This window comes from Anomaloglossus baeobatrachus, chromosome 3 (assembly GCF_048569485.1).
Source record: "Anomaloglossus baeobatrachus isolate aAnoBae1 chromosome 3, aAnoBae1.hap1, whole genome shotgun sequence".
Taxonomy (NCBI): domain Eukaryota; kingdom Metazoa; phylum Chordata; class Amphibia; order Anura; family Aromobatidae; genus Anomaloglossus; species Anomaloglossus baeobatrachus.
In genome coordinates this window covers 231,998,978-232,011,440 of record NC_134355.1, presented here as the reverse complement: position 1 = coordinate 232,011,440, position 12,463 = coordinate 231,998,978, and the positions used below count along the sequence as shown (strand labels likewise).

Sequence of the window (12,463 nt, the reverse complement as noted above, 5' to 3'; positions counted from 1 at the left end):
TCTCCAATTTTCTATCCCAATATGTAACAGGTGTAATAATAATAATAATAATACTAATAATAATAATATTAGCAAATACCTCCAATCAGAAATGTAGTATAATTCCCCTGATATAGCCATGTCTCTTACCTCATGTGCAGGGCATTGCAGCTTAGGTATCCATGGTTACAATCATGAACAACTGTCACTATATGAGTGGCTGTAACCATGGATACCTAAGCTGCAGTATCCTGCACATGAAATAAGAGACATGGCTATATCAGGACAACTATACTACATTTCTACTTGGAGGCATTTGCTATTATTATTATTATTATTATTATTATTACTACATATTGGGATAGGATCTTGGAGATGGGAATACCAAGTTAAATGTTAGGTCTGTCAGATGGAGCTTAATATTCACAGTATAGTTTACATATGCATATCCTTAATATACAATTAAATGTAAAATTAGTTAGCTATTTCTTAAATAACAAATGTTAAATAAAAAAACCTCAGGTGGGCCATGACTCATTTATTGTTTCTTGATAGTTCTCTTTGCTTCCATTAGTTCAATGTTTTTGAAGTTACAAAACATTTTAAAATAAATTACAATTTATGTACACTTTACATACTATTGAGTCACAATAAGTATGAGGAAATATGAGGAACTTGTATAGTAATATGGCTGTTAGGCCACTATCTGCAGCCATGAGCAAAGAATATTGTCAACCTGAGACAGCAGATTATAACAAGGATCAAGTAAACAAGTTTAGAAGCATTTGCGATGAACAATGGATGGACCAGCTTCATCATACTCCTGTTTTGTGATCCACATCTGCTGGAAGGTGGACAGAGAAGCCAAGATGGAACCCCCAATCCAAACAGAGTATTTACGCTCAGGTGGAGCAATTATCTGTAAGACATAATAAATTCATTAGGACTTTTGCACTCAGGGCATACAAATCATTCACTTTAATTTATGAAAACTACAAGTGTACTATGTGAGGGATATAATCAAGAAATAGCTTCCTTGAAGGTCTTAAAATTATTAGAACATTTTAAATACTAAGACATACTGTATGTAAAAGTGGATGAACTCACTTTTTTTACTCACAGAAGAGACTAAATAACTAAATATAAGATTAAAAAGTATGCATAAATTGCATATTACATTTAATATGTATGTACTATATATATAAACATTACCTTGATTTTCATAGTGCTGGGAGCCAGAGCAGTTATCTCTTTCTGCATACGGTCAGCAATACCTGGGTACATGGTGGTACCACCAGACATGACATTGTTGGCATACAAGTCCTTCCTGATGTCAATATCGCATTTCATGATGCTGTTGTAGGTTGTCTCATGAATACCAGCAGACTCCATACCTAGAATGTTCATAATGTAAAAGTTAGTCTGTGTTTTGTTTTGATGTTTGTCTGGAAGTAATGTGTCAAAATAAAGAATAAGCAAAGCAAAATACATACCAATAAAGGATGGCTGGAAGAGAGTCTCTGGGCAGCGGAAACGTTCATTGCCAATTGTGATGACCTGTCCATCAGGCAATTCATAGCTCTTCTCCAGAGATGAGGAGGAGGCAGCTGTGGCCATCTCATTTTCAAAGTCAAGAGCTACATAACACAACTTTTCCTTGATATCACGGACAATTTCACGTTCAGCTGTTGTGGGCAATATTGAATTTAGTAAAATAAAACCGGCAAATATTGTGTACATACAAACAAATCCTAATGGAATATTATACTGAGCACTGCAATACAGTTACAAAATATAATACAAAAAAAGTCTGCTTATGGGGGTCCTAAAACAGAATCAACAGAATTATTAGGTCAGATGATGTTCTGTGGGCATTATTTGACAACACAAGATTATTTCATAGTGTCTAGATAATATCTCATATACTGTGTTTACATTTAACATAAAGGTATTGTCTCATAGAAGACAATCCCTTTCAAAATATGGCCCATAGTGCAGTCAATTGATTGGTTTAAGACCAGCTCTTGCCATTCTCAGCAGATAGCTTCCTTCAGCAAAATCATCTATGTCTACCTTGTTCTGATAATAGAAAGATGGCTTGAGTCTAAAAAGGAGGAGTTACTCCTATAGAGTAGCCCTCCGTTTTGGTTAATAGAAGGAGTTCTAGGTTGAGGACGCTACTCTATGACATTCATATGCCCTTATAGGGCATATAGACAGAGTGTGCCTTTATGAGACATCCCATTTAAGTAACACACGTCAGTTTGGTGGAAAGGATTGCTCCACTAATGCTTACCAGTAGTGACAAAGGAGTAACCACGCTCTGTGAGGATCTTCATAAGGTAGTCAGTCAAGTCACGACCAGCCAAGTCAAGACGCATTATTGCGTGTGGCAAGGCATAACCTTCATAAATTGGGACATTGTGTGTTACACCATCACCAGAGTCCAGCACAATACCTGCAAGCAAAATAACATTAAAAGGGTCCAGCCCATAATACAGTCTCTCTTCACACTGTACTAAATATTGTACTTTGAGCAAGAATAATTAAAACAGTCACATGGAAGCCCCACCCAATGCAGTCTTACGAGAAAGAGACGCACATGGGTTAAAAATCATGGCACTCAACCCAAACACTGTATGAAATATACATATACAAGTATATCTCAATAAATTAGAATATCATCAAAAAGTTATTTTATTTCAGTAATTCAATACAAATAGGGAAATTCATATACTACATAGAGTCATTACACACAGAGTGATCTATTTCAAGTGTTTATTTCTGTTAATGTTGATAATTATGGCTTACAGCCAATGAAAACCCAAAAGTCATTATCTCAGAAAATTCGAATAATTAAAACAAAACATCTGCAAAGGCTTCCTAAGTATTTAAAATGGTCCTTTAATCCAGATCAGTAGGCTACACAATCATGGGAAAGACTGCTGAGTTGACAGGTGTCCAGAAGGCAGTCATTAACACACTCCACAAGGAGGGAAAGCCACAAGAGGTCTTTGCTAAAGAAGCTGGCTTTTCACAGAGTGCTGTAACCAAGCATATTAATGGAAAGTTGAGTGGAAGGAAAAGGTGTGTTTCATTGGCTGTAAGCCATAATCATCAACATTAACAAAAATAAACACTTGAAATAGATCACTCTGTTTGTAATGACTCTATATAATATATGCGTTTCCCATTTGTATTGAATAGCTAAAATACATTTACTTTTTGATGATATTCTAATTTATTGAGATGCACTTGTATGTTTGTTTTTAACCGTAAGGCTGCGTTCACATGCAACGGTTATGCTGCAGCTTTAAACCACAGCAGCCATGTGATGATGTGGTGTTTCCACTGTTTCCCTACACAATCACTTATAATCTTGAGGGAAAATAAGAGGAGACAAGCGTGTGTAGGGTAATATTTTATTTTAAAATTGCAATTGGGGGGTAAAGGGTTGCTGATCTGATTGGTTTGTGTATATCACAACTTTTGATACGTTGAACAAGCTTTTGATACGGTGCCACACAAAAGGTTGGTACATAAAATGAGAATAATGGGGATAGGGGAAAATATGTGTAACTGGGTTAAAAACTGGCTCAGTGATAGGAAACAAAGGGTGGTTATTAATGGTACGTACTCGGACTGGGTCTCAGTTCATAGTGGGGTACCACAGGGGTCAGTATTGGGCCCGCTTCTTTTCAACATATTTATAAATGACCTTGTTGGGGGCATGCGGAGTAGAATTTCAATATTTGCAGATGATACTAAACTCTGCAGGGTAATCAATACAGAGGAGGATAAGTTTAGATTACAGGGAGATTTATGTAAATTGGAGGATTGGGCTGAGAAGTGGCAATTGAAGTTTAATGTAGATAAATGTAAGGTCATGCACTTGGGTAGAGGAAATAACATTTATGATTATGTACTTAATTGTAGAACACTGGGTAAAACAGACACAGAAAAAGACTTGGGTGTATGGGTGGATTTTAAACTTCACTTTAGTGGACAGTGTCAGGCAACTGCTGCCAGGGCTAATAAAATAATGGGATGTATTAAAAGAGGTATAAGTGTTCATGAAAAAAATATAGTTCTACCTCTGTACAAGTCACTAGTGCGACCGCACTTAGAATACTGTGTACAATTCTGGTCACCGATATATAAGAAGGACATAGCTGAACTGGAGAGGGTGCAGAGAAGAGTGACCAAGATTATTAGAGGAATGGGTGGGCTGCAATACCAAGACAGGTTATTAAACTTGGGGTTATTTAGTTTGGAAAAACGAAGGCTTAGGGGGGATCTAATCACAATGTATAAATATATGAGGGGACAGTACAGAGACCTTTCCAAAGATCTTTTTACACCTAGGCCTGTGACTGGAACACGGGGGCGTCCGCTACGTCTTGAGGAAAGAAGGTTTAATCATAATCACAGACGAGGATTCTTTACTGTACGAGCAGTGAGACTATGGAACTCTCTGCCGCATGATGTTGTAATGAGTGATTCACTACTAACATTTAAGCAGAGCCTGGACGCCTTTCTTGAAAAATTTAATATTACCAGTTATGTATATTAGATTTTATGACAGGGTATTGATCCAGGGGACTAGTCTGATTGCCGGATGTGGAGTCAGGAAGGAAATTTTTTCCCCATTGGAACTTGTTTGCCACATTGGGGTTTTTTTTGCCTTCCTCTAGATCAACATGTTAGGCTACGGGTTGAACTAGATGGACTTAGAGTCTCCCTTCAACCTTAAAAACTATGATACTATGAACTATGATACAACTCCAATACATGAACATAGATTATTCAGCTGCTGCAGTCAAGTCTGCAGAGAAAAGATCTTCATTTGCATGTAGATTTAGGAAATTGTAGTAGACAGACGTTCTGGTGGACCGCACTGCTGTGAAAGCGGAGTAGTTCCACATGTGGTAATACTTCAATTAGCTTTTATTCACACGTTTCAGGTTCGTACTGAAACCTTTCTCAAAATCATATGTACAGTAGTTCAGTTTTGAGAAATGTGTAAATAAAAGCTACTTGAAGTATTACTACACGTGGCACTACTCCTCTTTCAGAGCAGCACGGTCTACCTGAACATCTATATCCTACTTTTCCTTAATCTTGAAGGGAAACAGCTGTTTCACCTAAGAGCCCAAAAGGCTGATTGTAATAGCTGTGTGGTTTTGCAGGTAAAGAAACTGTAAGCATGCAAGATTAAGTCATTACCCAGTGAAACAGTGGAAACACTGCAGTGGCACAGGGCTGATATCGTTTAACGCTGCAGCATGGCCACTATGTGCGAATGTAACCAAAGTAAGACAATTAGTTTTGATTATTTTATCAATTAAACTTTTAGTGGATGGACTCTTACCAGTGGTACGGCCAGAGGCATACAGGGACAACACTGCCTGGATTGCAACATACATAGCTGGGACATTGAAGGTCTCAAACATAATTTGGGTCATCTTCTCACGGTTGGCTTTGGGGTTCAATGGAGCCTCAGTGAGCAGGGTAGGATGCTCCTCTGGGGCTACACGCAACTCATTGTAGAAGGTGTGATGCCAGATCTTCTCCATGTCATCCCAGTTAGTAATGATGCCATGTTCAATTGGATACTTCAGAGTGAGGATACCTCTCTTGCTCTGGGCCTCATCACCTACATAAGAATCTTTTTGACCCATACCAACCATAACACCCTGAAAAGCACAAATGTAAAAAGCACTGAATATAGCTTATGTGGAAAGTGTGAGAGATAATCTCTGAAGGACATTACAACTATTCCTTATTTAATTGGTGATGATAAAGACAATATTTATTTTTGGTACAACAGTAAAATGAGGTAATTGTATAACTGATAAGAATACAATGTAGTGAATAACTTGGTAAGTATATTATACAAACTAGATTTACATAACTGTATTACTACATAATATAAAAAATAATATATGAAAGTATAAAAGTAAATTTCCTGTCAAGTATATATATGTATACCTGGTGACGGGGGCGACCAACAATAGATGGAAATACTGCTCTGGGGGCATCGTCTCCAGCAAATCCAGCTTTCACAAGCCCGGAGCCATTGTCACACACAAGTGCGGTAGTCTCTTCATCGTCACACATGATGGCAGCTTTCTTAAAAAGGTCACATAAAATATACCATTACTTTAAAAGACTACATTCAAATTTCATGTAATAACAATACACTAAACATGTTCGAATTATAAACATCAATTTATGATATTCATAATAATAATAATCAGCCAGTTTTTAGAACTATGGACAGGGGAATTCCTTAAACTGTAAAACGGGTTATGCCAGAAAACTGGGTTGTAAAAGACAAAATATATGGGGCAACACATTTTGAGTTTTTATTGTTATTTTTATGCCTTCCTTGACTTTTTTGAAAAGTGGCTAGAGCTTAAAGGGAACCAAACATCAGGATTTTCATGTATGAGGTGCAGCCAGTGCAGTACTGGCACTATCAGGCACATTGTGTACATACCATTAGGGTGCAGCTCGGGTGTTTAGGCAGTGAAATTCAACTTTATAAAGTTTGAAAATTCGTGCACTTTTTGATTGACGTGTGCACCTCTCTCCTAATGTCCGGGCGTGTTATGCACCTGTATCCCTGCCCCCCGCCGCCTGTTCTTCCCTCTCTCTGGTTGTTTGCAAATTTCTCTCTTCAGAAACATGGCGCGATTACCTGCAGCTACGACACCGTGCCAGCACAGCAGCTGCCTAGGACACTGGGACGCCACAGGAAAAAGCCGTCAGCAGGATTCTTCTCACTGTCCCGCAGGTATGTTTGGAGGAGGAGGTAATCGCGTCATCCCATCAGCTGTTCTGCAGTCCTGTTGTGACCACGTGCGCTCCCGCGGTCACAACGGGATCTGAAGAACCGAGGGCGCATGCGCCGCCCTCTCCTGCAAAATAAGTATTTTTGCGGGCTTCAGAAACATGGCGCCGGAGATAAGCGCTATGCGCAGGTGCCAACTCCAGCGCCATGTTTCTGAAGAGAGAAATTTGCAAACAACCAGAACAGGCGGCGGGGGGCGGGGATACAAGTGCATAACACGCCCGGACATTAGGAGAGAGGTGCACACGTCAATCAAAAAGTGTACGAATTTTCAAACTTTATAAAGTTGGATTTTTCTGCCTAAACACCCGAGCTGCACCCTAATGGTATGTACACAATGTGCCTGATAGTGCCAGTACTGCACTGGCTGCACCTTATACATGAAAATCCTGATGTTTGGTTCCCTTTAATACAAGCGCGTAGAGGGGGGAGGGGAACAGCCTGGCACCAGAATTTACACCAACTTTTAGACATGTGGAAAGTCAGCGTTGTTTTCGGGAGGAAGATGCTTCAAGACACCACATCTCATCTTTTTGGTCCTTTATGTACGTATTTTAAACTTTTATTTAATAAATTAGCAAGCAGCTTCTGAGCGGAAGTCATCTGAGGAATGGTCAGATCACTTCTTTAGCCCTTTGTGTCTGTGGAAATGAAGCTCAAACAACTGAACATATCCACAGCAAGTCATTCTTACATTGCAGTGCATATGTTGACTTTTTTAAGCATTTATTTAGTGATTTTCAGGTGGATTAAGGAGCATGCCTGGCTAAAAAAGAAGTGGGTACCCAAAGAGGTACTGTACATTAGCCCATGAAAGGAGTAGATATTGCACTTTGGTGCATGGGTAGCCAGAAACAACGTGCTTCTCTTAATACATTTTTCACATCATACTTCCACCCAGCCTCTGAATAAGACTGGCATATACAATATACCAGTCTTGATGAATTCTCCCTACGGTTCTCCTTGCACCAATAACTTATTTTTGCAGTTAGGATGTTGGCAAATGTTGAGTTTTTGTCACGTTTTTTTTTTCTGTTCTTTTTGTCTCAAAACCAAAAGGATTACATAGCCCCAGCAAAGTGAATGAGATGCCCGAAGTCTCTGTCACATTACTTATATTTTCATATCTGCAGCAGGTTCACTCATACTAATGAATGGGGGGAAAAAAGCAACAAAAATGCATAGGAAAAAAAAGTCAAAAAACGCATCAAAAACATGTAAGAAAAAAATCTGTCAACACATCAGTCTTTGTAGCAGATTTACATTAGATTTTTCTTCTGCAAATATTGAACATGCACAAAAACCCTTAGGGCGGCTTTGCACGTTGCAACATCGCACGTGCGATGTCGGTGGGGTCAAATCGAAAGTGACGCACATCCGGCATCACTTTCGACATCGTAGTGTGTAAATCCTAGATGATACGATTAACGAGTGCAAAAGCGTCGTTATCGTATCATCGGTGTAGGCTCCGACTTTTTCAAAATTACGCTGCCGCGACAGGTACGATGTTGTTCCTCGTTCCTGCGGCAGCACACATCGCTGTGTGTGAAGCCGCAGGAGCGAGGAACATCACCTTACCTGCCGCCGGCGGCTATACGGAAGGAAGAAGGTGAGCGGGATGTTTACATCCTGCTCATCTCCACCCCTCCGCTTTGATTGGCCGCCTGCCGTGTGACGTCGCTGTGAAGGTGTATGACTCGCCCCCTTAGGAAGGAGGCGGGACGCCGGCCAGAGCGACGTCGCAGGACAGGTGAGTGCATGTGAAGCTGGCGTAGCGATAATGTTCGCTACACCAGGAATCACAAGATATCGCTGCTGCGACGGGGGCGGGGAATATCGCGTGCGACATCGCAGCATCGGCTTGCGATGTCGCAACGTGCAAAGCCCGCCTTAGAGTACGCTCACAATAGAGCATAAAAAATGGTTCCAATGTTATCTAGAAAAGTTGAACAATTCTTCTCACTTCCGTCTGAGATTCTTCTGCTGTCCATACACAATCAGTTTTTTTTCTCAGCAGCTATTATTCATTTATAATCATTTACAAGACAATTTATAGTGTCCTATGCTACAGAATGGTAATTTATCTGTAAAAAAAACCAGATGCCACTTTTTTCCCGTACCCATAGATTTGCTGTGATTTTTTTCCTAAGGCGGAATACAGCTGAGACAACAAATCGCAGATCGCACTGCTACATTGAATAACATTTTTTTCCTAGCATTGCACTCATCCAAGTCAAATGCAAGTGTGAGCGTACCGATCAGTGTTTGCAGCGTTTTGGATGTAGCGTGTTTTCGCTGCGTCGAAAACGCTGCATTGTACAGTACAAGCATAGTGGATGGGATTTCTAGAAATCCCGTGCCCACTGTGCTTGTTTTTTTCTGCAGCAAACACTGACCTGAGATGCAGCTTTCCAGACCGCAGCATGTCAATTGTTTGCTGCGGATTCACATGCGTCCTCCATAGGGAGAACACAAGCGAAAGACCACAGTGCACTGAACCCTGATCGTGGGTACAAGTAGCTGCGGTCTCCTAAGTTCTCCTGCGGAGGAGACTCGCGGCCCTGAAGGTCAGGACCCGCTACATCCAGGATGCAGCGAGTCTTGATCGTGGGCACATACCCTAATTAAAAATTTTTAAAATTCTATATTTCTGTAAGGCTCAGGTAACTACCGTATGAATAAGGTAAAAGCAGCGGACCAAGTTATTCTTAGTCAAAAGCCTCATGTTACACTGGTTATTCTCCACTGATATTTTTATATACTGTAGGGTTGTTCTGAGTCAGTATATATGAATAGTTAGTAATATAAATGTGAATTTTAAAGGTCATCTTATATAGTAGTCTTTAAGTTGAATTCATTTATAGTCTCTATTTACAAAATTAAATTTGTTTTTCAAAAATGGTTGCCAGGATGGACTCACAGGGTGTAAGCAAAAGTAAGATCACATTGAAAAGTACAGTACAGTTTCTAGGGTAGTATCACACACACGTTTTATAGTAAATTCAGACTTGTGTGAAACACCCAAACTTTACAGCCTCTTAGGTCAGTTCTGTGCAGACCCTGCATCACTCTGTACTTGGAATCATATATGCTTGTCTGAATTTGATCTTAGTGCCATTTTTACTAGTGGGCTGATGTTAACTGTGGTTATTTTTCACAGTTTTGGTGCATTTTTGCACACACACACACACACACACACACACACACACACACACACACACACACACACACATATATATATATATATATATATATATATATACACACACATACACCTCTCATGCTGTTGGTGTGCTATTCTTTTCATGCATTTTTGCCACAGGCTTCTTTAGGCTACATGCGCATGCTGCAATTTTTGACGCATTTTCTGGTATGGTTTTGATATCAGAAAGGCCCCACTTTTGACTTCCTAGTAAAGTCTGTGAGAATTTAGATTTGCTATACATACTTTGTAGTTTTTCTCTCTGCAGTTTATTTGTCACAAACTTCTGACATAAACTGCAGCATGTTCTATCTTCTTGTGTTTTTGCTTCTACTAAAAAAATGTATGGTCTAAAACGCACCAAAACTGCATCATTACAATTACAAGCAGTTTTTTTCTGTTTGTTTTTATACATTTATGGGACTAGGTGCAGTTTTTGGTGCAGTTTTGATGTCTCAAAGGAGATGTTTTGTTGTGACAACAAAACTGCAGAGTGCACATGTAGCCTCATAAGGAAACAAAAGCTTGAAAAGAGGCCACAAAAATGTTGTAAGAAATGTATTAAAAATGTCATTTAGGGCTCATGCGCACGTAATTGCATAATATTCTGCAGCGATTTGACAGCACGTGTGCTTCAAATCGCTGCAGAATGAATGCAGTATTTTTGTTAAAAAAAAGCTGATTTCATGCGCTCGGGATGCTGCCACCACCATAGACAGAGTGGGAGCTGCATCCAGAACGCAGAAATAATTGACATGCTCATTTTATGAACGCACGGATTTGGGTCAAAATTTTAGCACCCAAATCGCTGTGTTCATAAAAGCAACGTGCGCACGTCTCATGCACAATCTTCATAGATTGTGCAGGGAACGCAGGACGCATGCATTTACGCTGCAGTCCAATACGCAGCGTAAATGCATGTCAGTACGCAACGTGTGCATGAGCCCTTAGAAAAGCCTAATAAGACTGCTCAGATAGCAGAACATTTTTCATTGCAGACACTTAAGATGACATTACACTACCTTAACCATATAGCAACCTGCTGCTGTATGTTCCATATATGTTCTTGAGCATTTATAAATAAAAAACAATTCTACAAATAATAAAATATTGCCAAGCAGTATGCTAGCTATATTCTATTTTACTATCCTTTAAAAAAGACAAATTTCATTCTAAGAAAAATGTAAAATTGCTACACATGACAGCCTGGGTTCAGTAGAATCTATCAGGGCTGATCACTTCAGTTTCCTCATATTGTAATTACTTATCTGCCCCAGACTAACTAGAATTTGTAATAATGAGCGCTTATATGGGACTACACGCACTGGACAAGATTATCAGAGTCTCGTCCCTCCAGTCCTCTACAGTGAGGTATTTATTCAATCCATTACCTGGACTGAAACAGCAAGTTTTCTTTAGCCCGCAGTTACTATTTATTGTATCAGTGCAGTAATAATTATATTCCCTATATCTCATGAAGAATTTTATTTGTTTTCCTTGTTTCTTCATCTGTTTCTCAGTAACTGACTTCTCCTTTTCCCGAGCATTACCTCAGGTACACGACGACGGGCGCCCGTACCACTCCCTCCCCCTAGCGGCTCAGCCGCGCATTCCAGCTCACCTCAGGCTCCGGTCTGTCTCAGGCAGTGCAGGGGATGCGCTATGGCAGCTCTCAGCTCTCTCAGGCTGCGGGCAGTCTAAAAGCATATTTATATATAACCCATGCACTGCACTCAGCCCAGCCTTCCACTCCGTGATCTTTCCCCTTGTGTCTAGCCATATTAGGCTTCTGGGCAACGACCTTGCCCCCCTTGGGCTTCCAGACTGGTCGCTGAGTGCCCATACATGGCCAGTCTGGCCAGGCACCAGGTAAAGGGAGGCTGGAGCCGTAAAAGGGATTCACTTGGGAACTATGGAGTGCCCTTGCCTGCTGCCAGATCCACGGCTGGAAGAGCGGAGGAAGAGGCTGACACATGGCATGTAAAGCATGACCTGATAATCCCCCTTCACCAGCACAACAGGGTGGGAGGCTCAGACAAAGATTTAGGGGGGACAACTGTGTAGGTGACCAGTAGAATCATAGACAGCACCAAGCAGGGAAAACTGCAAACAATTACCTCATACCGGTGTTTGGATGCAGGGTTCAGACCAGGGCAAAAATTACTGAAAACTGCAGAAACACACTGAAACCAAAAACATGTAGTCTGTGGGGGCAAACATGACTGAAAGCGGAAACACACTGAAATCACCAAGATGAAGTCTGTGGGGGCAAACATGACTGAAAACAGCGGAAATAATATTTATTCATTTATATAGCGTTGTTAATTCCACAGCGCTTTACATATAGTGGCAACACTGTCCCCATCAGGGCTCACAATCTAGGTTCTCTATGAGTATATTTTTTTTGGAGTGTGGGAGGAAACCGG

At 40.3% G+C, this 12,463-nt stretch overlaps 1 protein-coding gene across 2 annotated transcripts; it reads right to left on the bottom strand.

The window, feature by feature from the left end:
• Positions 1-502: 502 nt before the first annotated feature.
• On the bottom strand, positions 503-11,764 carry LOC142296318 (actin, alpha cardiac muscle 2). Of its 2 annotated transcripts, none has more exons than XM_075339758.1 (7): positions 11,659-11,764; positions 5,971-6,111; positions 5,351-5,675; positions 2,276-2,437; positions 1,473-1,664; positions 1,192-1,373; positions 503-898 (listed from the first exon to the last, which is right to left on the bottom strand). In XM_075339758.1, exons 2-7 carry the CDS (start codon positions 6,097-6,099, stop codon positions 755-757), a joined length of 1,134 nt encoding a protein of 377 aa, XP_075195873.1. In that variant the 5' UTR covers positions 6,100-6,111; positions 11,659-11,764; the 3' UTR covers positions 503-754. The 2 variants fall into 2 exon arrangements, with proteins under 2 accessions (XP_075195873.1, XP_075195874.1); XM_075339759.1 differs by having other exon boundaries at positions 5,971-6,107; positions 11,659-11,752.
• Between the last annotated feature and the right edge of the window lie 699 nt (positions 11,765-12,463).

Excerpts from the sequence above, each read along its gene's own strand:
- LOC142296318 (XM_075339758.1), bottom strand. The coding sequence starts at position 6,099 with ATGTGTGACGATGAAGAGACTACCGCACTTGTGTGTGACAATGGCTCC. Across the intron at positions 2,438-5,350 it reads TGCCTCTGGCCGTACCACTG|GTATTGTGCTGGACTCTGGT; the intron begins GTAAGAGTCCAT and ends TTTTGCTTGCAG. Across the intron at positions 899-1,191 it reads CCAGCACTATGAAAATCAAG|ATAATTGCTCCACCTGAGCG; the intron begins GTAATGTTTATA and ends TATGTCTTACAG.